Source organism: Lagopus leucura, unplaced genomic scaffold (genome assembly GCF_019238085.1).
Source record: "Lagopus leucura isolate 7727_CA_CO unplaced genomic scaffold, USGS_WTPT01 Super-Scaffold_100009, whole genome shotgun sequence".
NCBI lineage: Eukaryota > Metazoa > Chordata > Aves > Galliformes > Phasianidae > Lagopus > Lagopus leucura.
In genome coordinates, this window is record NW_024962266.1 from 6667345 (window position 1) to 6691088 (window position 23744).

Consider the following 23744-nt stretch of genomic DNA (forward strand, 5'->3'; position numbering starts at 1 on the left):
TTGCTTTTTTTTTCTTGGCATAGAGATGGTATCACTTCCCTTCAGCAGAAAATAAACCTAACCCCACAGAGGGCATACAGCTGGTGGAAGAAGATTGAGTAAGAACGATGGCAGAACTTGGTTTTGGAGAAGCCTGGGCAATACTGGAACACAAGCATGGATGTGAAGGTGGCAAGGTTTACACATACCAGGCTAGCAATAAAATATGTTTGAAGAAAGATGTCGCTTAGAAAGAAGCACTTCTGGTTGTGCTCTAGCTCCCAGTGCTCAGCTGAGCTCAGTTAGGACTTCACTTGTTTTCAGCTAACATGAAAATCTGAATTATTCAGAGCTCACCTTTACAAACAAACAAAAAAAATATTATATATCCAGTGTATAATACAAAGTCTTTATAGCTAATACTATCAGTCAATATTTCTCTCACAGAGAGCAGTTCTAAGTTCTACCTAACTCAAGCGTGACTTAATCATAAGCTGGGCTGGATCCCTACCAAACCCTGACAGCAGTCTTTGCAGAGACATTTCAGCTGAGGAATAGGCCCAAAGAGATCAGTGCTTCCCATCTTGCACTTTGTGATCTAGTCAATTTTGCTGTTTGTGTCAAGTAAAGGTACTTCTGAAAATGCATATTCTATTCAATTATCTGTGAAAGCTTTGCAAATATATTTCAGAGGTCAGAAAAATGGTTGCTAATTAAGACATCAGTTCTCAGCCTGAATTTCTTCAGAGCTTTTTAGGCTGAAGTCATGTCATCAACATCATATTCCGGGTCTGTTTTTTCTGGCTTAAAATAACGTACTCGCTTTTCTAGCTCATCATCTGGCAGTATATAAACCATCCCAGAAGCATTTACAGGGTCATTAATACCGTTGCTATAACAACTGCAGCCTGCAGTGCAAAACAGAGATGCTTATTAGCACCAGCACCATCGCTGACAAAACACAGGCTGACTTTAATGTCATTTGGCTACTTCAGGGACAGGGTTTAATATTAGCTTTCTTTAAATGGAAAAATTTAAAAAAAAAGAGAAAGATTGATTGTAGTGATTCTGTATTTTCTTTCAAAATGTCCAACTGAATTCTCAGGAGATGCTGCATTTGGACTGATACCACTTTCATACCATGGTACAGTCTTATTTCAAGAAACATCGTTTGCTTTTGGGGGCATGTAAGAGTGGACTGGACAAGGCTTTCAGGCATGCACTGACAGATCAGCACTTAGCATTACAGAGCTGTAAAAGCTGAAAACAAAGATTTCATATGACCATCTCTGTTAAGGAGCAGTGAAATAAAATAATGCATTCTTTGTTTATTTTTTACTTACTGGTAAAAGGCAGAATATATTATTAAAGAAAGCTATGGTTAAAGAAATCTCAATAGGCAGGATATGATACATAAGCCTACTCTGAAACTGAAAATGTTTAAAACCATAGCCCTTCTTCTCAAAGGTGCTCAGGTTACAAAAAGCAGTTTTGCACTGAAGATTTTCCATTCAGTCTGATTTTAAAATGTGTGTCAGAGGTAATATGGAGTACTTTTTATCTGTTCCTTTTTCAAAATAAATAAATAAATAAAAATAAAAAATCAGTATATACATATAGAGAGGGAGATGTTATATTCCAGGAATTTGGAGTAGCAGCAAAATTTTTTTTAATTCCTTGGACTCTGAGTACTTCCCCTCCTCCTCAGCCCTGCAGCCACAAGGAAGGGGCCATGGTAGGACCTGAACTCAGCAGAATGTCAGTGAGTGCACAGAACTAGCCAACACTGTGGGAAGGGGTTGAGGTCATGCCTTCTCCTCAAGGCCAGGGATCTTATCTGAGTTATCAGAGTGAGTCACTGGTGTTAAGAAGAGGAAGACTCAATGAACTGCGGTATCACTCAGCTATAGCAAGGAGACTTTCTCTGGGACCATCATGCCAGTTGCTCTTTTCCAACCTCTTGTTCAACTAACAGTGGTTTCTTTGGTAAATTTATTATTCCTGTGCATCTCCAACACAAATTCTACTAGAATGAGAAATTTAACCAAGAACGAGCTTGTACATTAAGAGCTAATTTGTGACAATTAGCCTAAGAAATTAGCACATTTAGGTTATGCAAATTGGAGTAAGAAATTTTTGGTTATTCAGTGTCAAAATAAGAAGAAATCACTCTGTGTGTGTGTTTGTGTATTGAAAGAATTTTTATCCAGGCTGGGGGACTGTAAGTGAAAATAAAGCCATAGATACAAAAGATAAATGAGAAGCTGTAAGTGGAGAAGCTTGAAATTAGAAGTAGGTGTTCAATACTTCTGAAAAATGGTGCAAAACACCAAATTTCTGCTTACAAAAATATTTTATCAACTACTGCGTCATCAGGCTCTTGTAGCCTCAGAAATGCTGAGATTCCAGTTAGCAGGTTGTAGGTAGAGCTAACTGTGTTCAGCATATGGCATCTGAGATTGCAGAAGGCAATTTAAGGTCAGCTGGAAGTTCTTCTAGGAGCTTAGGGGTAACGTTATCCATTTTGTACTACAAAGTGATTCTCACTGAAATTCATTTTAGAGGAGCTATACGCACTTTTTACACGTTTTTGGGAGAAGATGGTGGCATCTCCTAATTATTCCAGGACGTGGAGTGCCACGAGCACAGAACCAGGAGTCGCTCTGCTAAAAGCTGCGTTTGTCCGTAAGAGCAACGGCCATTTTGCAAAGTTGTAATCTCACTTCCTTAAATGACGACTGTAAAAGCAGAACTCTACTTAAAGTCCTGTGTGCCTGCAGCTGCACTGACAGCTAAGGTGGCAAACCTCCTCCTTCCCACAACCTGCTCTGGAAACTGTTCTACAGCCAATTGGGGGAACCCAGCCCGAGAACACGCCTTGCTGAATGCACCGCGTATAGAGATGAAACCGCTGTAAGGAACTTAGAGAAGCGTTCTGTAAAATTGGGACACTTTGTTAGAAGATGGAGAACCCACTTCTTTTGTTCCCTCAACTGAACATTTCTGCTTCGAAGGATAAATCCTATTACAAAGTCATGAAATCAACAGTTAAAGAAGAGCCAAATAAAGCAAGCAAGCCCGGGTAAGTTTTAAGGTCATGCTGACAGTTTGAGTGTTGTTTACTCAGAGGATTCTTCCAACATAGCTCGTGGGTGTGAATTTAGGGCGCAGATCTTTCTCGTTTTGACCAGTGTGTGTGAAAATTGGTGAACTGCAAGCCTGGGAATTGTAGACATGAAATATTCATTCATCAAGGAAATAGTTTTTAGGTACAAAAAACAAATAAATAAACTAAGTAAATAAGAAAGGCGGGTTTCACAAAGTTCTGAAAAATGCTTTTTAAACCCTAAGTATGATCTGGAAAATATTCTTTGTAAAGACTGCAAGTGTGCGGAAGCACTGCTTCCTTTTTTCTTTGCAGAACATTAAAAGTAGAAGATGCTGAACCAACTGTTTCACGTGCTCTTGAACTGTGCTCATGTTCCTAATATGAAATTTCACCCTTCTCCTTCAAAATTCGTGGAAAACGCATTGAAAAAGAAAAGATTCCCACTTCTGTTTGCTAGTGCTTCATATGCAATTCATGTTAATATCTGAAAAAGAAATTCGTTAATGTGAATAATATAAACAGGAGAAGTGTTAGAAATACTAGTGTAAGTGAACCTTTGTGGACCTGTGGTGCAGAGGCAGAGACATTAGTCAAAGAAATGCCTGGAAAAAAACCTTTTAACAAAGTTGATTTAAAAGCTACTTGAACTCTGTTGTAGAGCAAAGCAGAAGAGAAACAGACTGAGCCTTCTCCTGCAGAAATCGGAATTACATGAAGCTGAACATCTTGGTAAACCGACAAACTTGACAAAAGCATCAAGGTAGGCATTATAAAAGGCAGAGATGATAGGGATTTCTTCTAGGAAGTTTCAATGTGGCCCAGAACATTTCCTGTGTATGCGTGTGTGCATTCAGACTTGGCAGAGAGTAATACTTTCAAAATCTGTTTCATTTAAAGTTGGCTATCTAACTCAAGCATACAAATAGTGTAGAATTATCTGGCATAGAACAAAAGAACTCACCAGTAGCGTTTTCACACCACTAAGAGCAGATTATAGCCCACATGTGCATATATATAAAAATCTTTACTCATGCCAACAGCATTTTTCTTAGTCCACTTGTTGTCTCTAGCAAGCATTTACTCAGAAATGGAGGTTAAAAATTACTGTTTAGAAGGAAATGATATAGCTCCTGAGAAAACAGATTTTCCAAAGAATTCGGGATGCATCTCAAATACTGGATATATAGTTCCTTGATAATTGCAGTATTGACAAAACACTGTCTTGTCTCCCAAATTCAAGTACTGATGTTTAAACACTGCTGTAATATTGTCCCTATGACACTATTTCCCATAAAGATGTAGAGTGAAATACTATTTTCGTTAAATTCAGTGACAACTTAGTTCTTGGCCTCACCAGGACACCAGAATCTCACACGAAGAATTACACTGATAGGTCTTGAGTGAAAAGTACTGCAGAAGTACTGCAACTCCAAGGCCTAACAAATTAATAGCTCTTTTCTGTCCATCGCAGAACGCAATCAGAGATTCCTATCTCATTTTTAAGTCTTGTTAATGTTGTTCAAGCAATTACTGCTTTAGGGGCCAACATCTACTGCTTTGACCAGAATGCTGTCTCATATGTGTAAATAAATATCGTGGCTATCCAAATGATAGCAGTACTCACGATCTGAAAGACTTTCCTCTCCATGCTCCCAGGGGAGGATTTCATTGCTTCCCTCAACCTCTCTTCCCCCCTACTCCCCCCAACTTTCTTTGTTGTGCTGCTCTGCTTAATTCAGTGGTTCTACAGTTCACTTGAAAGATCTTGAAGCTATGAACAAAGGTAAAGGAGTGTTGCAAACAACCTTTTTCAGTTCCTCAGTTCCAGACACGTAAAACTGTGCTAAGATTGTACCTAAAAGGAGAAAGCACAGCCTCCATGCCACCTGTAGGCAGACGACACCTTTTCAGTGCTCATTCTTATTTAGGTGGCTGAGTACTGCTGGGTATTTCACACTCAGGTTCTGGTTTCTCTTTGTTATGGCAGCACTCCCTGGTATGGCAATGTCTTAGGGATCTGTGAAGCTGCTTCTTTCTAAAAGAAAATGAAGAAATCACACTAGGAGCTTCCAGCAAAGAACTTCTCCAGCATTTTGTGCACTACTGGACTGTGTATGTGCTCTGAAGCTGCCAGGGTTTATCTTTCACCATTACCAAATTCATTTCTGTGGCTGCAGTAACCCATTATTCCCAGATGTACAAGCACACACAGTTCAGAGAACTGCACTCTTTGTACTTCCCATAATTAAAAACTCTGTGAGGGAGTGAGGTCTCGCTTTCCCTGAATCCAGAATTCCCCTGCTTTATTGGCCTACGTTCATTTTTCACATTTCAGTTCTCCATTATTTGTACGCCTTGAGAACTGTTTGTCTCTCCCTAGCTAAGAATTTCATTCCTATAAGCAATGACTTCAGCTAGGAGACACATGACACCTGTAAAAGTATAAAATAAAAATCCCCCTTTTACTTTTTACACAAAACTGAGAGCATTACTGGCTTAAATTCCCTCTCATAGTCATTGGAATTTCCCTTCGTCTAAAATTCATGTGACTACAGATTTTGCCAAGGGAACCCAAGCTATGTAAATCAGGCAGCAGAAAAATGTGAGCCTGGGGCAGGAAAGAGGCATCTTTTCCAAAAGTGTTCAATGCAGAACAAGTTCTTCTGGTTCTCAGCTCCACTATCAACTAATCCTGGACAAGCTGCTTAAATGAGGACATTCCCACTCTCAGAGTACAATGCTATGTCACCAAATGAAAATGGTTCTAAATGTTAATACTCATTCTTCAGACTTAGAACTAAAGCATAGGCCTAGCATGGTAAAGTTAATGCCAGCCTTGTACCAATTCCTGTATGTGTATGTATAGGGATAACCGATACAGCACAAAAACAAATTTTTATTTGGAAGAATACGAATATTTTTTTCCTACCTGTATATTTCTCTAAGACAGAATATTGGAAATAATTGAGAAATACATCTAACTTGGCACAGATGATGAAGAATATGTGGAGTTTTGTGAATTGAGTGCAGCACCTCAGAATAACGTGACATTTAAACATGTTTGTGGTGAACAAACCAGACTGTAAGTGCTTATACCCTAGAAAACTATCAGCTAAACCGTACCACTGCAGCTTCGTCTACAGCCTATTGAACTTCCCGTACTTCATCACAAATAGGCTGTGGTAATGCAGCATCAGAACCACATCTCTGCTAGAGTATTTTTACTAACTAACCAGGAGACTGACCTGCTTCCCTTGTGAGTTTTGCCATACTGCATCACCTCTATTTCCTCAAAGATTCCTCACAGAAACACAACATAAACATTAGAAGAAAAATTCTCTGCTCCGATCTTTTATTTTTTAAAGGTAAAAAAAAAAAAGGCAACTCTTCAGGAAAGAGTTAAAAAAAGTTACACTCTATGTTTCTCAAGTCTGTAATAGAGCTCCTAAGGCAACAGAATCTTATCACTTTGTGAAATGGCCCAGAGCAATAATAGCAATTGATAGCATATCAAAATAACTTGATGAATACACAGCATGCACAGCTCCACAAAACCATATTTTGTTTCTTAAGCAGTGTGTCTCCTGAAGAAGCAATGAAATGGGGCGAATCTTTTGACAAACTGCTTTCCCAAAAAGGTTAGTACTCTTTTCTTCTCTTCCTGAAGACTGTGCTGGTGGAAAATTGATGGAAAATTACAAAACGCAGTTGTGCACTTAAATAGATCTGTCAGTTACCTAAATTAGGTACGTTGGGTCATTTATAGCAGCATGTGTTCCTGCTCTGCTCATGTGCTTAGGCTACAGCATGCTGTCATCTACTGAAAGTAGTTGAAAATAACTTCTAAGCTTGGTATTTTATTGGACAAAGTGATAGGAAGTGAAGAGTTTCTGCAGTAACTAGTAAAAGGCAGCCAAAGGTAATTAAATTGTTCTGTAATGAATAAAATGCTTTTCTGCTGTATGAATTCTAATCAGACTCTTGGAAAAATCCATTATAATAGTGGCATGCTCATCAATTATTTAGAACATCATTCACTCACATTAGCAGAAGGCTATCTTATCTTTTCTAGACTACATTTTTCAGTATTGTCAAAAAGAAGAGCTATGTTCAGATGAGATAACTGCTGTATTACCATAGAAATCCCAAATGGCAGTCTTAAAAAATGGTTAGAAATCTGCTGGCAGTCTCATCCATCATTTGGCCTCTGCCCAGTATCTTGTTGTTCCTGTCCAGTCTTATTATACAGCTTGTATGATAAAGGCTAATTTTTTTTTTGTATTATCATCAGTATCCTTAGTTCATCTTTCATGAAGTGACAGCCTCTTTGTTCTTAAACATTTTATAGCCATTATTTTTCTATTAGGGATAACTAGCCATGTGTAACATAGAGATAATATTGAAATAAGCTTATAGTTATACAAGTTCTTATAGAGGAGAACTTGAGAGAAAATGCTTCTCAGTTCTAATCCAAGATAAAATAGCAAATTTTTTATCCAAGATAAAAATAGCAAAAAAAAGTCCGAGTTTGCGTGAAAATAATACTATATCTTTGTATATTGTCTGCAAGTTTCATTCTGAACTTAGTCAACAACTTACTGGCATTGGGACTTTGCTTGAAGACCAGAACTTGAGTGAACTGATCATTTTGGAAACATTGCTCTTAGTGGAATGTATTGATTTTCATATAAGAAGTTTAGCCAAATCATCCTTTCAATGTTGGTTTAAATGTTGATTGTTACATTGGAGCTAGATTATTTTAGTCTTCTGTTAACTCTGGGAAAATAAAAGATATTTAAATGGACTACAGAAGATCTAAAAAGTTTGGGGATATCAAGTCTCTAGCTTAGGAGCAGCATTTCTGGCCCACATCCTTAGTACTCCCTTTCATACAGATAAATCCATCCAGAGCCACAATCTCAGTGGTTTTAAACTCTTGAGAATCAATGATTGATTCAGCACTGAATATACAAAGTGTACCAAGGCAACAATCATTTGCTTTACAAATAATAAGAGCTATAGGAGGTAACATTTGGCCAAAGGACTGACTCTTCACAATGGCTATGACAAAGATTTATTACATCACTTTCATTCAAATTTTGTTCAAATATTCCTGACTGCAAGACCAAAATCTTAAAAATGAAAACATGTTCAATGGACCTAAGAAAAGAATTTGTCAGTTTTGGTGCAGTTTGTTCCTAAAACAGTAATAGGATCCAAGATGGCCATTATTTGAAATGGCCCATTGCTTACATAGATATCAAATGCACATATGTCATCATCCTTCCATTCTGGAGGGACGCACATATAATCCAGCTGCAGTGGGCAGACATTCTCATTGCATTTGGGTTAACCTAATTCAATCTGATATTTAGCAAATTCCATCACTTCCAGATACATACAGATGATTTGATTGCTTCCATTTATACATTCTTAAGGTCTTGGTAATCAATAATGAGAATTCTGTCATGGGAGTTACAGCATGCACTTATTTTAAAGCCTTTATGCAATTTAAAATAATGATCTGTGATGCAATGTAATTTAAAGGGAGCACAACCCGTTTTGTGACTTTGCTTAGACTGCCTGAAGATATTAACTGTCTGATAAGGAGATATGAATATATATATATATTCATTTAACACAATTCAATATTCCCTTCTGTAGATGGGTTGGATGCCTTCACAAGATTTCTGAAAACGGAGTTCAGTGAGGAGAACATTGAGTTCTGGATAGCTTGTGAGGATTACAAGAAGAGTAAAACTACAAACGAACTTTTCCCAAAAGCTAAGACCATTTATGAAACGTTCATACGGAAAGATGCTCCAAAAGAGGTACAGTAAAAACATTCTTCAGCGTACACAGTGTTTTCCACAACTGCATCTGATGAAATCTGCTTTTAAGAAGTGTGTGTCCAGAAACAGTAACAACCATTAATTGTGCTGTCACTGACTTAAGGAGACTGTATCTTACATGTCAAAGCTTTGGAAGGAAGCCTGGAAGTAATTGCTTAGTTTATTCATCTCCAGGCTCCTTGCAAAACCCACTGCATATTGCTCTTCTAAGTATACAACTCTGAGTTTGAATATTAGATCACGGGAATCAAAGATTCCTGTTGGTCTATAAAGCCAGGATATATATGCACATATACATACACACACAGTTAATCTAGTGAAAAATAGCAATGATAAATGTTAATGCTGCCATGAAACATATCAGCTAGCATTTTTGAAGAAGTATTATCTGTCTGTAGTCAATGCTGCTTCCAGAACAACAGAATAATTCTCCCATTCTCTTAAACTATTTGTCAAATGATTACAGACCCAGAAGCTTTTGTTTTAAATAAGCCAAAAGACTGAAAGAGGCTAGAAGAATTTACTAAATTAAACATATTCCTTAAATGATAGTGATAATGTTCTAAGCAAAGATTTTTCATGATTAATGTTCTCCATCCTCAAAGCTCTGGCTGAGCGTTCTTGCTATGTTACTGACAGCACACAGATAAAAACAAGTTGCTATGTCAGTACTAATTAACATGAAGGGCTTTTTTTATTACTATAGTAGTGCAAAAAGTCTGAATATTTACAATTCTTCATTTTTCTGAAATGTGTTATGAAGGAATCATACTGTAAATGAGCAAAAAGAACACTTTATTTTTTTTTTCTTTTTGCCTACTTGGGAAGGAGATGATGAGCTCTTACTGAAATCAAGCTCAGCCTCCTCAGTAGGTATTCTGGACTTACATTTTCCTCTAATTCTGTCAAGGTTGAACAGAAATATGGCACTTGCCAATTCTCCCTTTCCCTTGTATTTTTTTTTAAACTTGCTAGAAGAGCAGAAGTTAAACTCCAACAGCTACTTCCCTGTAACAAAGGTGAAATAAGTGTAATTCTTATTTTAAGAGAAGGATTACAAAATGGTGCAATCTCCACCCATAATTCTCACAGACTATATATAACATTCAGATCCACCTTTGACAGGGGCCTGGCTTACTAGTGCCACTTTCAAAACTTACAGCCTTTTTTACTCCTTTTCCTGCAACATCTCAGTGGGTGGACCTTACTTAAAAAGAAAAACCCATAATTTGGTCTAGTGGTTGGCAGCCATGCTCATGGCAGGGTGTTGGAACTGGATGATCTTTAAGCTCCCTTCCAACCCGAGCCATTCTAAGATTCTCTAATTATTTGAGCCGGAACTTACCATTGCTAAATAATCTGTGAGCAATTATGGTAGGACATTGAGCCCTGATATTGTCATGCCTTGAGACTGACAAACAAAAGGGTGAGCAGGAAGAAAGCTGGGGAGGGGACAGAGCATGGAAGTCATACTTTGACCAAGAGTAACCTAATGATGGGGCCCTGGGTAGCCTAATCTAGTATTGGATATGGTGGCTGGCCGCCCTGCCTGCAGCAGAGGAGTTGGAGCTTGGTGATCCTTGAGGTCTCTTCCAACCCAAGCCATTCTATGACTCTATGATTCTATGATTTCTGTGTGAGATCTTCCCAGGAAGAATGCACCAGTGCATGGAATAAATGATCATTTTGATGTGCTTTCCACATCTCTAAAGCCTCCAGAAACTCACTAAAATTATTTTAATATTTTAATTCTTAGAATTTTCTCACCCTCCTGCCATCAAAACCCCATACAGCATCTAGAAATCTTTAATATACACTACTGCATTCTAACGAGACAAAGTTCTACGTGTCTCTTAAATGAAAAAGGAAGGAGTTCAGCCTTAGGTTGGTGATGCAAAACTTGGCGGCAGCAACTATTCCAAGATTGCTGATAGTGAGTTACTTTCAATCAGATACTACCACATCAAAATGTGTTGGTTGTATCTTAACTGATATTTTATCAGTTCTTCAGTGTACCAGTGACACATTTATGTAGACTTTCTGGCAGCCATAACTGAAAAGGAATACACTAATTCTATGGCCTTAATCTTGAGTAATATACAGGATTGAAAGTCCTTTTTATCAGAAAACTCTTTCACCAATGTACAATATCTTTGCTACGGACAACGAAAGAATTGTGTTAATGCACGTTAAATAAGTACACTTTTCCTCATTCTCCAGGTGAATTTGGACTTTAAAACCAAAGAAGTTACAAGTCAGAATATTGAGCAGCCCGTCATTACCACCTTTGATGCAGCACAAAACACAGTCTACAGGCTGATGGAGCAAGACAGCTATCCACGCTTCCTAAGATCTGATCTTTATTTGAATTTGGTTAAGGGGAGAAATCCTGGTCGTCCCACTCTTAGGAGACGATCACGGTCCTTCACTGTCAATGATTTCCAGGGTGTGCGACCAGACTTTACCATCTGGCAATAGGGAACTCAGCCCTCATGAATTCTAGCCACTGCAAGCAAATTGTACATGTGTTATAAATTACAAATCCTTAGGTGGTGTAAATAAGTGGCAAGCAAAGTTGCATGCATTCATACCAGGTCATAGTTTTGTTGCTAGTGAGTAATCCCATTTACTGTAGACAACCAGGCAACTTATTGCTGAGACGTGTCATGTGAAGCTTTTGTACAGTATTTTTTTTTGTAACTCAAGCAGGAGCTGTTATCATATTAGAAAGAAGAATCAGAGTTTCTGACAAAAATGTTGTCTAAAACGCTATTTGATAACACCCATCATGTATTCTGAGCCTGTATCGTAAGACAGTTTTGTCACAGTTTGAATCTGTATAGCTAACCTTTGCACATGATTTTTTTTTTTTTTGTAGTATTTCCTACACTAAGAATGGAATATTTGTAGTACTTACTCATACTGCAGAACACATGGGAACATTAGTTAGGTGAAATGTAAAAATTATATGGATTTTAACTACAGCTACTGCATAATTAAAATTTAGCTATTGCATATTTCAAGAGGATGATAAGAACGCCTATTTAATTTTTATAGGGATATATTATATAGTCTTCTTGTACATCTTTTCTTTATATTTAAACTATGCTGTATAAAATAGCTTTGCTATCAAATTTTTTATTCTCTCTCTCTTTTTTTCTTTTTTCTTTCCAACTGAATGAGCAGCAGTCAAGGGCCAAGAATGCCCTTTTAACACAACATGTGTCATTCAACATCTGGTCATGTGGATGCATATGTCTGTCTAGAAGGAAGCATGCTTTTTCCCCATGCTAAGCTAGGTATGAGGCCAGTTAAACAACACAATCGACTGTTGTTCTCAGTATGCAGTTCTGTGTCCTAAAGCTGACTATCCAATACTGCACATAAATGCTCCCTTGTGTGCTCCCCTCCATAAATAGCATCCTCTGAAATCATAGAATGGCCTGGGTTGAAAAGGACCACAATGATCATCTAGTTTCAACCCCCACACTTGTGTGCAGGGTTACCAGCCACTAGACCAGGCTGCCCAGAGTCACATCAGCTCTCAAATGCCATACTTGATAGTTCACTTGAGAGATAACAGTGGGTCTGTTACAACACAGGCGTAAAACCTGTATGTTTGCCACCAGATTCTCAACTGGTGATCATGTTACTTCATACCTTCACGGAATCTAATATTTGCTCTTGCTGTGGACGAAATAAATGTAAAAGAATGCATCTACTACTGCTCCAAAACTCAGAGAAATGACAAATACAGTGCTTTGAGTAAGACATTTCCTTCTTAGCAAAAAACCCAAGCAGTTACTCAAAACTGTCTGCAGTGATAAATAGAAGTCAGCAGGCGCCTTTGTTTCCTTTCACAGGAACATGGAAAATGTTGCTTATCGCCAGGGAGGCCTTCCTCACAACCATCATTCTGTAGTACTGACAGTGCTAGTCCCTTGCATGAGTTTTGTAATTACAACAAACAAATAAGCTATTCTTGGTAGCTACTCATGCATGTATGTTTTTCAGAGATAATTATGAACCATGATTTACAGCAGACTGAGGCCATGGGAACTACTATAAGAAGAAAGTAGAGATAAATTCAGAGAAAGGAAGACAAAGGGCACAAAGATAAACCAAAAGGACAGAATTATCTGCTTTCTAGAGGAGATTCCTTTTTGTGGCAGAAAAACAAGTGCTGGAAGATGAACTAAACAGGTTTAGTACAAGTCCGTGACACTTCTCCGTGCTTCAGAGAGACAGGATTGATAAGATTGAAGACTAGCTCTGCAGGGATGTATTTATAGCATGGACAGTGCCAGAAATCATCGCTGGGCTTCTCTAGGTTTGGCAGAATCAATGCCACAGTTAAATAAATGCTGTTGTTTTGCTGGCTTGATGTGAATAATACATACGAAGCCTGCTGGGTATATATTTTTATTGGGAATTACATTATGTAGCAGCTTTCTAGATTTGTGTGTGTTGTTCAGTATTCAGTAAGAGCTCTCAAAATACCTCTTAACAACACTTTACCCTAAATAAACACTTCACTCTGTTCCTTACATAAGTAAAGTCTCCAGCTCCAATGTATGAGGGAAATAATCTACAGAATTCTGTAGCACAGATGTTTGTTGCCTTTTTATTTTCTTTTACCTAGCTCTGATTAGATGCATTGAATTAACTGAATTATTATCTGCTGTTGGTAGCTTGAGGGACATCAAAATACACATCTTCACATCTTTTCTTTGGCTTTTGGGATTTGATATTGTGCAAATGACAACTTAATTAATATTTGTTCTGACAAGAAACAAGAGGACTGAGTTCTAGCATAATGAATCTCAAAGGAAAAGAAAGGTTTCCTTCTACCGCAACTGGAGGCAATTGATAATGTGGCTCTTAGAAGCTGTGGTGTATAGAGGCAAGTAAGTGACTCACAAATGGCAGGTTATTTTTTCTCTCCTTTCTTTTTGTCCCCAGCTGCTCAGCTGCCTTAATTAACTTTGAATACAGTTCCCTCTCCCTTCCAAATTATTTTCCATGCATAACGTTGAAAGGCTCCAACTGAAAAAAATAAAATAAAAAAAAAAATGCATAAAATCATCTTCTCTTCAGTGCTTTATATGCTCATGCATGAACACCTTGCTCAGATACCTGTGTTAGACCCCCCTCTGTTTTTTTGCATTACAGTCAAAAGTCTCAGTCAAATGACCGTTTAGCTCCTGTGTGGCTGTATGCCAAAGATATAAATATCAGTCCCCTATCCAACATCCAGCTTGCCTCCATTTCTTCTTTTCTCCTGCTGTCTTGTTGCCATCTTCCTTTTTCTTTTTCTTTTTTCTATTTCTTTTTTTTTTTTTTTTTTTTTTTTTTTAACACCAGCCAGTGAGAACTGAGCCGTGAAAGCTGCCTGTTTTTACTTTAAAGCTTTTATCCCTACTTTCCTAAACAACATGTGTTGGTGTAAACATCTCAGATGTCAACTCACAAGAGGAGTTATTATGAATCAGACTTTATCTTTGGTTTCATTAGAAAACTTAGTTAAAATTAAGTAGCGTGAAAAACAACCCTGTGAAAGTTGATACCTAGTTTTCAAGCAGAACAGAAGGTTAAGCTGAAACCGAACGTAACTACAATTCCTAAGCAGCTGTTTCTTCACTGTGCTATTTTCTTGTATTTTAGAAACTTGTTTCTTCACAATCAAGGACACTGGTGTATTGGTTTTCCCTTCGATCCATTACTCATCCCATCTTGGTTTGGGACACACCGCCAGCAAGGCAAGACACAGAAGACAACTGATACAGGGAATTATGGCTCAGGAGCTCTCTATGACATCATGCCTACTTTTTATATATTATTGTGTTGGTACAATTTATACCCATCTCCAAGTGCAAGATTCTGATACTGCCCTTTAAGTTTGCACCACACAGGCTTCTTGTGCAAATAGGAACTTTTGTTAATCTGCTGCTATAAAAATAGTAGTTTGTTCATCCAGGACAAGATCTGGGACAAACAATCTGCTGAGTAGTACTAACTTAAACTCTTCAAGTTTGCACAGTTTTGTTCTGAGAATTGCTTCCAATTCCCCTTTAGTCAACATTTGTGTTTGTTTAGCACTTAGAAATCATGTACATAAGGAGCACAACATGATGAAAAACATTTTGACAGATTGTTCTGGAAATCAAATCTTTTACCTGAAGTGACACATTGCTTGGGTGGAAAATAACAGCTAATTTCTTTATGCAAAATAGCTCTGTGGCATACTGAAGATACACAAAGTTATTCACATGGAAAAAAAATAAATAAATGCATTTGTAAGCTGTTCACACCGTATTATTGGAAGGTGGAAGATGCGGATTTACATAGTGCTGTGATTAAAATGGATTTGCATCTGCTATGACAGGTGGTTCCATTTCACTAGGATGCCAGCAGTGCCTAGGTCATCTTCCAACTTAAGAAAGGTGGTAAATCTACTTGTATTGCTTGGATCAAGAGAACCTTCATTTTCCTCCTGCGGTTATGCTGTATGGAGTAATATCCAACTACTCTGGCTGTGGAATGGATTCAACGAAGGCCAAGTGCTGAAGGGCATTAAGATATTGAACCTGACAGCAACACTCTAAAACTTTTGTGGGAGAGTGTGACATTTGCTCGCATTGCACTAAGGTGAGTACAAGGCAACTCTTTTAGGAATATATAAAAAATGCAAGTGATTTCTTAGGTTAATACATCAATAGTGCGAGCTGAAGAGTTGCTAAATACTGGTATCTAGCTCAGGTGTGGTTAAGAACACTAAATGATAAGCTTAATTGCTCCAATCAGCCAATACCTTTTCATAAAGGATGTTGGTCCTTATCAAGCAATAGGGGTGAAGGATGAAATGTGCAACCAACAGCTCCACATTCCCTTTCCTACAGTTCTAGCTCTGTTACCATCCGCCAAAGGCAGCACACTCGTAAATCCATTGTAGGTCAATAGAGAGCTTGTTTGTTTGATGTAGTGTATTATGAATAACGAAAACATTTGCACAAGTAGCTGATGGATGTGTTGTAATACCAAGACAGTTTTTCTCCTTATGAAATTTCAGTAAAATATTGGTCTTGTCTGGCACTATTTTATAGTTCATGGTATATATTCTGTGGAAATTAGACCAAATAACTAATGGCAGAGAATAAAGATGGTAGTTCTTATTTCTGTCATTCTATTATTACTTTTAGAAGCAAGTGGATTCAAAGACAAGAAATCTGCAGGAAAAAAAAAAAAACCAATAGCTTCATTTTGCTGCCAGAAATCTTGCTCAGTATTAAGAAATTAGGGCTCAAAGGGGTACCTTGGGTCGTTGTTCCTAGTTTCCTATTATCAAAGGCGACAATGTAAAATAGTCTCTTTCATGAATGTATCAGTCTCTATATTTAAAGTACAGAGAAGTAGAGAGGACAAAAACCCCACTGGGGAAAATTATCAATGGTACTTTATGAAGCCTTCTGTTTTCCCAATGAAATTTTTTTGCTGTTTATATCCATTTGTTCTTTTACCAACATTCATCTTATTCTTAAGCTAATATATATATATATATATTTCTCTATTAAAGGAGAATAAAGGAAGCTGGGTAAGGGCAGTAAAGGATTAGGCTGCACCACAAGGAGAGAGGCCTGAAAGTAAAAGCCTCCTGGTTCAGGAGAGCAAGGGAGCAAGGAATATACTGAGAAAGAAAAGTGTCGAGAAGAAAAGAATAAAGAAAGAGATATCACAGCAAAAGGAAAAATTATATGAGGACGTTTCTGGGATGGAGTGATGCTCTTCGAAGAGATCACACCGAATGAAGTATCAGTAAGAGCAGAAGAAACTGCTGCTTTACAGTTTTCAGATACCACACGACCCCACTGTTTGTAGCAGCATCAGTGTAAGAAGACTTGTTTGAATAAATGAGAGACAAACACTTCAAGGGCTTAGACCTTCGAGATGTGTAAGGTAATGGATAAGTCACAGGTGTGCTTAGAGCAGATACAATAGTAAGAGCAAAGAAATACAATGAAGAATTTTCTAGCTAGGTGCACTGAACCTATTTTGCATCGTGCTGTTCCACAGTCAGTAAGATGATTTCTCTAATAACATGTTGTTCAGAGCATAACTGTAAGATAGCATGGCCACTGCTGAAAAATAAGCCATAGTTCTGAAAGAGAAAATTGTAAAGGAGGTGTTAAAAGCAGTCTGTCAGCTTGCACTGTACTTTGTGGGGATGCACGTGCTAATTGTATTGTTCCTGCTATCATATCACCTTCAGCTTGAAGATCAGTCAGGAAAAGAAATTCTGCCCTACTCGTGACAGTCAGACAGTGGAACAAAAAATGCCAGTGAAGTGAGTTGTTTTTTATGGCTATTTTAATCTTAGGCTCTTTATGAGAAGGTCAACTTTTAAATGATCTGGACACTTTTTGTTTTCCTTCCCCCTTACACTGTACAATGATGATTTTGGTTCATTGTTGTCACTTCTGCTTGCCATTCCCATCCAAATCCAATGAAATCAGTGAAATCATTCTCTGACTAATAAATGTTAAATCAAATAGTATTACTGATGAGGAAAAGAAGCAGAATTATGTTTATACTGTCTTATCTTTGCTTTTTGTTCTGCTGAAGCACCCAAAATTTGTTATATTTAATTAGAGTTTATTACTGTCACTGAAAGAAATTCTCTGCTGATTAACTGCATTAGCACACAAAATCTCACAGAGCACTGCATGATGCTACGTTTAGCTTTCATTTCTGTTTTTCAATCCAGACTGAATGTATTGCTCTCCAGTTTCCCTCCTGTATGCATGCATACATATTTATAAATACATATATCATTTTCTTCTACTTATTTAAATATCATTTTGTGCAGTTGGATAGAAGTAAACCAACAGCTCCAAAAGCACTTGCTTTTAAAAATGTCAATGCAGAAACCAACTGTAATAATTATAAATATAACTGCAGTTACAGTACATGGTAGCACCGTAATAGAATCATAAAATCACAGAATAGTTCGAGTTGAAGGGGACCCTTAAAGTCCATCTGGTCTCACTCCCTGCACTGAGCAGGACACCCACAGCTCCATCAGTGCTCAGAGCCCATTCAGCCTGACCTTGGCTATCTGCAGGGATGGGGCACCCACACCTCTCTGGGCAGCCTGTGCCATGCCTCACTGCCCTTAGTGTAAAAAAGCATTTTTCTTACATATAATCACATAAGCTCTCGACAAATATACATAGAAAATAGCACTAGTGGTACATGGGATCCTTTTCCACACTGGTGTTCACATATCCCAGCTTCTCACCCATCATGACCACAGACACTGCCAATGGCTTGTGATGCTCTGCCAGCCCAACTTCACCCTCCATTACCTCTGGTTCTTCCTGCCTGCCCTTACACACAGAATGCTCAGGCTCCACAACAATTAATTTGTAAGGTTTCTTGAGGAACAGAGGCTAGTCAGAAAATATGATTTATGCGTCTGTAAGAAATTCCATGATTTGTTTTGACTGCACTGAAACAAAACACTTCCAAACTGTTCAGTTCCTCCTTACTACCAAATGAGAGGGAAGAGGCATACAAATATTTCCAGAGCTGCCAGAAAGTCAAGTGATGATTACATTCACCTGGAATGTAAATTCAGTTTCAAATCCCCATGCCATCGTAAACTGTCTAAGATAAATAATCACAGGGTGGGAAACTTGGTTTCCTCTCAAGGTCTTTGTATAAAATATAACAGTTTCAATACAAGCAACATGAGGCAGGGATCTGTTGGATACCTTTCCAGGTATTCTAGTGTTCATATCCTCTTTTCACTGTATAGAAAATCTGTATCTAAAATTTGGAGGGGAGGGAGTAATCAATGACTTACTCACTTAGTCTGCTCTGGCCTTGCCCTTTGAACTATTTGTTTTATTTTGAGTTCTTTGTTCAGTGCAAAATGTCAGCAAAACCTATTCTTCATTCCCACTGAACTTTTTTAAAAATTGTATTTTAAATGTGCATTAATTTCACTAGAATTCAAAGGATGTTTGAAAAAACCTACTCAGTCTATTTGGAGTAGATTACAGAATACTGGCTTAAGTAAATCCTTTATCTTTCACTACATGTCCTTAGAATCATAGAATCATAGAATCACCAAGGTTGGAAAAGACCTAAAAGATCATCCAGTCCAACTGTTCACCTATTCCCAATAGCTCCCACTAAACCATGTCCCTCAACACAACATCCAGCCTTTCCTTGAACACCCCCAGGCTCGGTGACTCCACCACCTCCCTGGGCAGTCCATTCCAGTGCCTGACCACCCTTTCTGAAAAGTAAGACTTCCTCATGTCCAGCCTGAATCTCCCCTGCCGTAGCTTGAAACCATTCCCTCTGGTCCTATCACTAATGACATGAGAGAAGAGGCCGACCCCCAGCTCACTACAACCTCCCTTCAGGAAGTTATAGAGAGCAGTGAGGTCTCCCCTGAGCCTCCTCTTCTCCAGGCTGAACATTCCCAGCTCCTTCAGCCTCTCCTCATATGGCCTGTGTTCCAGACCCCTCACCAGCTTTGTTGCCCTCCTTTGAACACGTTCCAGGGCCTAGAGGTAACATGAAAAACTGATTGACTCTTGAAATGACTTGCCTGCAAGATTTGCTAGAGGATATCTTTCAGATTTTGTGTATTTTTTTAGTTTTTCCTCAACAAAAAATTATTTCAAAAAAATTTTCAGTTGCATACTATTGAACTGAGGTTTAGTGAAGAAATATACTCCTTACCAAACAGAATATGACCAATGTCACCAGTCAGATTTATTCTTCCTTATTGCTAAATAGTAGTTACGAGACTAACATTCATTTGGAGATGCCTGATATAGGAAAATAGCATAGGAAAGCAGGTAGGCACACAGTGATTCCATCAGAAGTTGTGTGCTAAGAGGCACATCTCTGCACAGTGCTTCATTTTTATGAAACCGTTTTCTTCCAAACAAAAACTGTAAGCAGTAACAATAATACTGGTCAAGGAAGTTTTTTTTTTTCTCTGCTGGAGGTTTAAATTAAAAGCTCATAAAGTGTTAATTTCAATCAAAGCCAAGTTTAATAGAACTGAAAGTTTTTACTTTGACTCTTATTTACGTGTATTCAAACTTTTATACTGCTGAGAAACTGCAGAAAAAAGCCCATAACGTTACCAGTGTTAGCATGATAACTGTGTAGATAATTCTACTCATTCCAAGCAGTAAGTGCCATATTGATGGTTAATCCATTTGAACTTGAGAAGGAATTCAGTACTCTAGAACGTTAATATCCCTCCTATGCTTTTACTGTAGTTCAATCAATTGCAAACTTTATTAATGTTGTTTCATGGATGAATTTTCCAGTGTCAAATAGTATTCTGTTTTATGAGACTGGATCCTCTATGCCCCCACCCCAAAAAGTGCTCCTTCTATGGGATATCCAAATGATAGAGTAGCTACCATGGCCTGCACAGGCAAAAGATCATGATGCTATTTTCAAGGATAGATGTTGTTTCCATAGGTCAAACACAGAAGAAACACTGGCTTGGTCTGACTCTGTGGATACACTACTTGCTAATAAAGGTAAGAGTAGATGAAAAGTGTTAAAAATAACAAAACCATGTCAAATCAACTCACAGACATTGCCATCAGATTTGCACACTGCTGTCTGCCCACCTCACCATGTACTCTGAGCCACAGTACTGCTGGTGGCATGTAAGCCTTGCTCAAATTGAAACTCATTACCTGAAAAGCAGCATAGAAGCTATCTCACCAGGCTCTCAACTCTGAGAGCAGCACACTGCCACAGCACAAATCAGTGTTCAGCACGCTGCTTAGAGCGGGGTCAGCCTCACATCCCTGATTGTCTAGTTGCTCCAAATCCTCTTACAGACCACCATGACCCTGATTTCTTTTTGAATAATGAGCATTGGAGAGACCAGCTCATACGAAGCAGGTTTTGGGAGCCTTCCTCTGTGAATAACTGGCAGAACTCCCTTCATCACCTTACCACTGCTGTTGTTTCATGCCCTACTTATTTTCCCCAAAACAGCCTCCTGGGGCTAGCTGCTGGCTGGTTGGCAAAACAATTTCAGAAACATAAGTGACAATATATATCCTGCAAATAAATGCACACATTATAGAATCTATATTGATTTTTCAGCTTCCTTCTACCCCTCAGTCTCATGCATTTTTCTCCAGATGGCCTGGCAGCTTTCAGGAAGTTTTTGAAGTCAGAATTCAGCGAGGAGAATGTAGAGTTCTGGCTGGCTTGTGAAGATTTCAAAAAAACCAAATCTTCCACCAAGATCGCAGCCAAAGCCCAGAAGATTTATGCTGACTTCATTGAAGCTGATGCTCCAAAGGAGGTAAAGATTTTTTTGCATGTACTTTGGGTACCGACTGAGGATGGGAATCAAGTGGAAAGTTCAAATCCAAAACTCCTACAATGACAGAAAACTCATTTCAACTTGGCTGCCCTTCCCTGTTATGTCAGCAATTTACCAGGTGGAGAACTTTGTGTGAAACAGAGCCTGATTTGCTCTAATCACTAATTTGCCCTTTGGTGATCTGTACTTCATAGGATTTGGTCTGGCAGAAAGATGAAATAATCAAAATCAAGTTTTGCACTTCTTTCCCCCCCCCCAGCGATGCCAATTGTCTAAGAACCAAATAAATGGTATTAAATAAATGGTATGCTAGAAAAAGAAGGGATGACCTCCCTGCCAATTGGCATCAGCCTGGGTATGTGGGAGGAAATTCAGAAGCTGATTGTGTCCTGTACACAAACAGACCTCAGCATTCCAATCAAACTGACATTGATTTTGTTCCTCCTTCCTTCCTACAGATTAATATTGACTTTCATACAAGAAATCACATCTCTCAGAACATCTCAGAACCCACCCTCAGTTGTTTTGATGATGCCCAGAGGTTAATCTATAGTCTCATGGCAAAAGACTCTTTTCCCAGGTTTCTAAGGTCAAAAGAGTATAAGGAACTAGCAAAGAAGCAAGACAACAGAAATGACAAAAGGTGGCTCCCATTTTTGTGAGAAGGTAAAAGCTAGAGGCCTGAGTAGTTATGAATTTGTAGGTGCCTCCTGTCACAACTCAGGGTAGGTAATATTTTATTAAAGTGATCGTACAAAACAGAACTCTTAACTGGCTTGTTTTTAATGTATGTGTGGTTGCTTCTGCTAAAGTTGGTGGAGAAGTATTCTAGAAACAGAATGGAATACACTATGACAGTTGAGTTTTTTTAGTAAAAATCTTGCAATTAATATTTTTTTCCAGTAGTTTCTTCATTTGTTGCAGTGATTTTGCATTTTATAAGTGAAATGTTCTGAGGTGTACCATCAGTTTTTTGTTAGAAGTATGGACTCAATAAATTCCTTTCATGGGACTTGAATACACTTATTCCTTTTCATCTACTTATTTGTAAAGAAAAAAAAAATATTCAAAACCTCTTTTAAACATGTTCTACACCACTTAAAATAGAAGAAGAAACGTGGTAGATGCCATACTGTGAATGACAATGAATTAAGGACATCACTTAATAAAAAGTTGTTTTCTAACAAACGTTCCTAGCATTCAGAGCAAAGGGATGTTTCATAATACATGCTCTTTAACACAACTCTCTTCATTTTCCTTTGTATTTATCTCACTTAGTTTTTTTCACTAAAACATCTCACTTGTTAACTGACTATCTGGGGGAAAAAAACCAGAGCAATCTTCTCTTCATACATTTTCTAGTAATGATTAATTTAGTTTTCTTCTCTAAATGCACAAGTTGTAATGTATGCTTACACTCATGACGAAGTAATGTTAATAATGACTCCTTTTTTTTCCTAAATACAGAACCATAGAATCATAGAATCATTGCAGTTGGAAAAGACCTCTAAGATCATCCAGTCCAACCATCCACCTACCACCAACAATGCCCACTGACCACGTCCCTCAGTGCCACATCTCCATGATTCTTGAACACCTCCAGGGACAGTGACTCCATCAGCTCCCTGGGCAGCCTGTTTCGATGCCTCACTGCTCTTTTGGAGAAGTTTCTCCTAGTACCCAGCCTAAAAAGCACTGAACAGTTTTAGTGGAGTAACCATATTAATTAGAATTTGTCATTGTGTCACAAGAAATGACAGGATTTTTGGGTGTCTCCAGTTGCACACTCTGATCTTCTTCATTGCTCCTCAAAGATTTATAGCGTATTTTTAGCTGCAGAATGAGCTGTAATATATTCCTGAAGAAAAATATATTCTAACCCATATGGAGCAGGAGGAATATTCACAATCAAAAATAATTCTAAATACAAGAGGTAACAGTAAGATTAAACAAGCAAAAAAAAAACCCTAGTAACTTTCATTTTATATGAACTCGATCCTTTTGCTATTCTCTGCTAGCCATAGCCTATTCTATCACCTACTTTTTCTTCTGGCTTTCTGCATTTCTTTTTCATTTCTTTCTTCCTCAGCACTAGCGGTTAGCAGAGAAATGAACATGAGAGGCGAGGCTGAGCTACAAGGAGGATGTGGTTTTGTTCGGCAGTCCCTCAGCTACCATTCATTTTGCAATGAAACTTCAGTGGAAAATCGCAACTTCCGCCTGGGTGCCGTCTCGGAATCCTTTCAGCACTGGGGAATTTCTGCTGATTGAAGTCACAGTGAAGACAGCAATCAGGACTGCTGAAATTACATAATTTACTCAAATATATAGCAAGCCATTTTTCCCTCTTACAAATCCAAGTCTCGTTTTCAGAAGAGGTGAGGTCAAGTCGCCTTTCTCAGTGGGCCAAGAAGGAAGCCCAAAA

The 23744-nt window shown here is 38.2% G+C and overlaps 2 protein-coding genes across 5 annotated transcripts; both read left to right on the forward strand.

Annotated features, from left to right (window-relative positions):
• Positions 1–2729: 2729 nt before the first annotated feature.
• Positions 2730–11974, forward strand: LOC122181398 (regulator of G-protein signaling 18-like). Of its 2 annotated transcripts, none has more exons than XM_042873860.1 (5): positions 2730–3061; positions 3747–3848; positions 6662–6726; positions 8753–8919; positions 11161–11974. In XM_042873860.1, exons 1-5 carry the CDS (start codon positions 2943–2945, stop codon positions 11416–11418), a joined length of 711 nt encoding a protein of 236 aa, XP_042729794.1. In that variant the 5' UTR covers positions 2730–2942; the 3' UTR covers positions 11419–11974. The 2 variants fall into 2 exon arrangements, with proteins under 2 accessions (XP_042729794.1, XP_042729795.1); XM_042873861.1 differs by having other exon boundaries at positions 2731–3061; positions 6665–6726.
• Positions 11975–12062: 88 nt separating this feature from the next.
• Positions 12063–22208, forward strand: RGS21 (regulator of G protein signaling 21). Of its 3 annotated transcripts, none has more exons than XM_042873862.1 (5): positions 12063–15588; positions 17207–17281; positions 20437–20513; positions 21132–21298; positions 21778–22208. In XM_042873862.1, exons 2-5 carry the CDS (start codon positions 17271–17273, stop codon positions 21979–21981), a joined length of 459 nt encoding a protein of 152 aa, XP_042729796.1. In that variant the 5' UTR covers positions 12063–15588; positions 17207–17270; the 3' UTR covers positions 21982–22208. The 3 variants fall into 3 exon arrangements, with proteins under 3 accessions (XP_042729796.1, XP_042729798.1, XP_042729797.1); XM_042873864.1 differs by having other exon boundaries at positions 20452–20513; XM_042873863.1 differs by lacking the exon at positions 12063–15588 and having other exon boundaries at positions 16604–17281.
• Positions 22209–23744: the final 1536 nt, after the last annotated feature.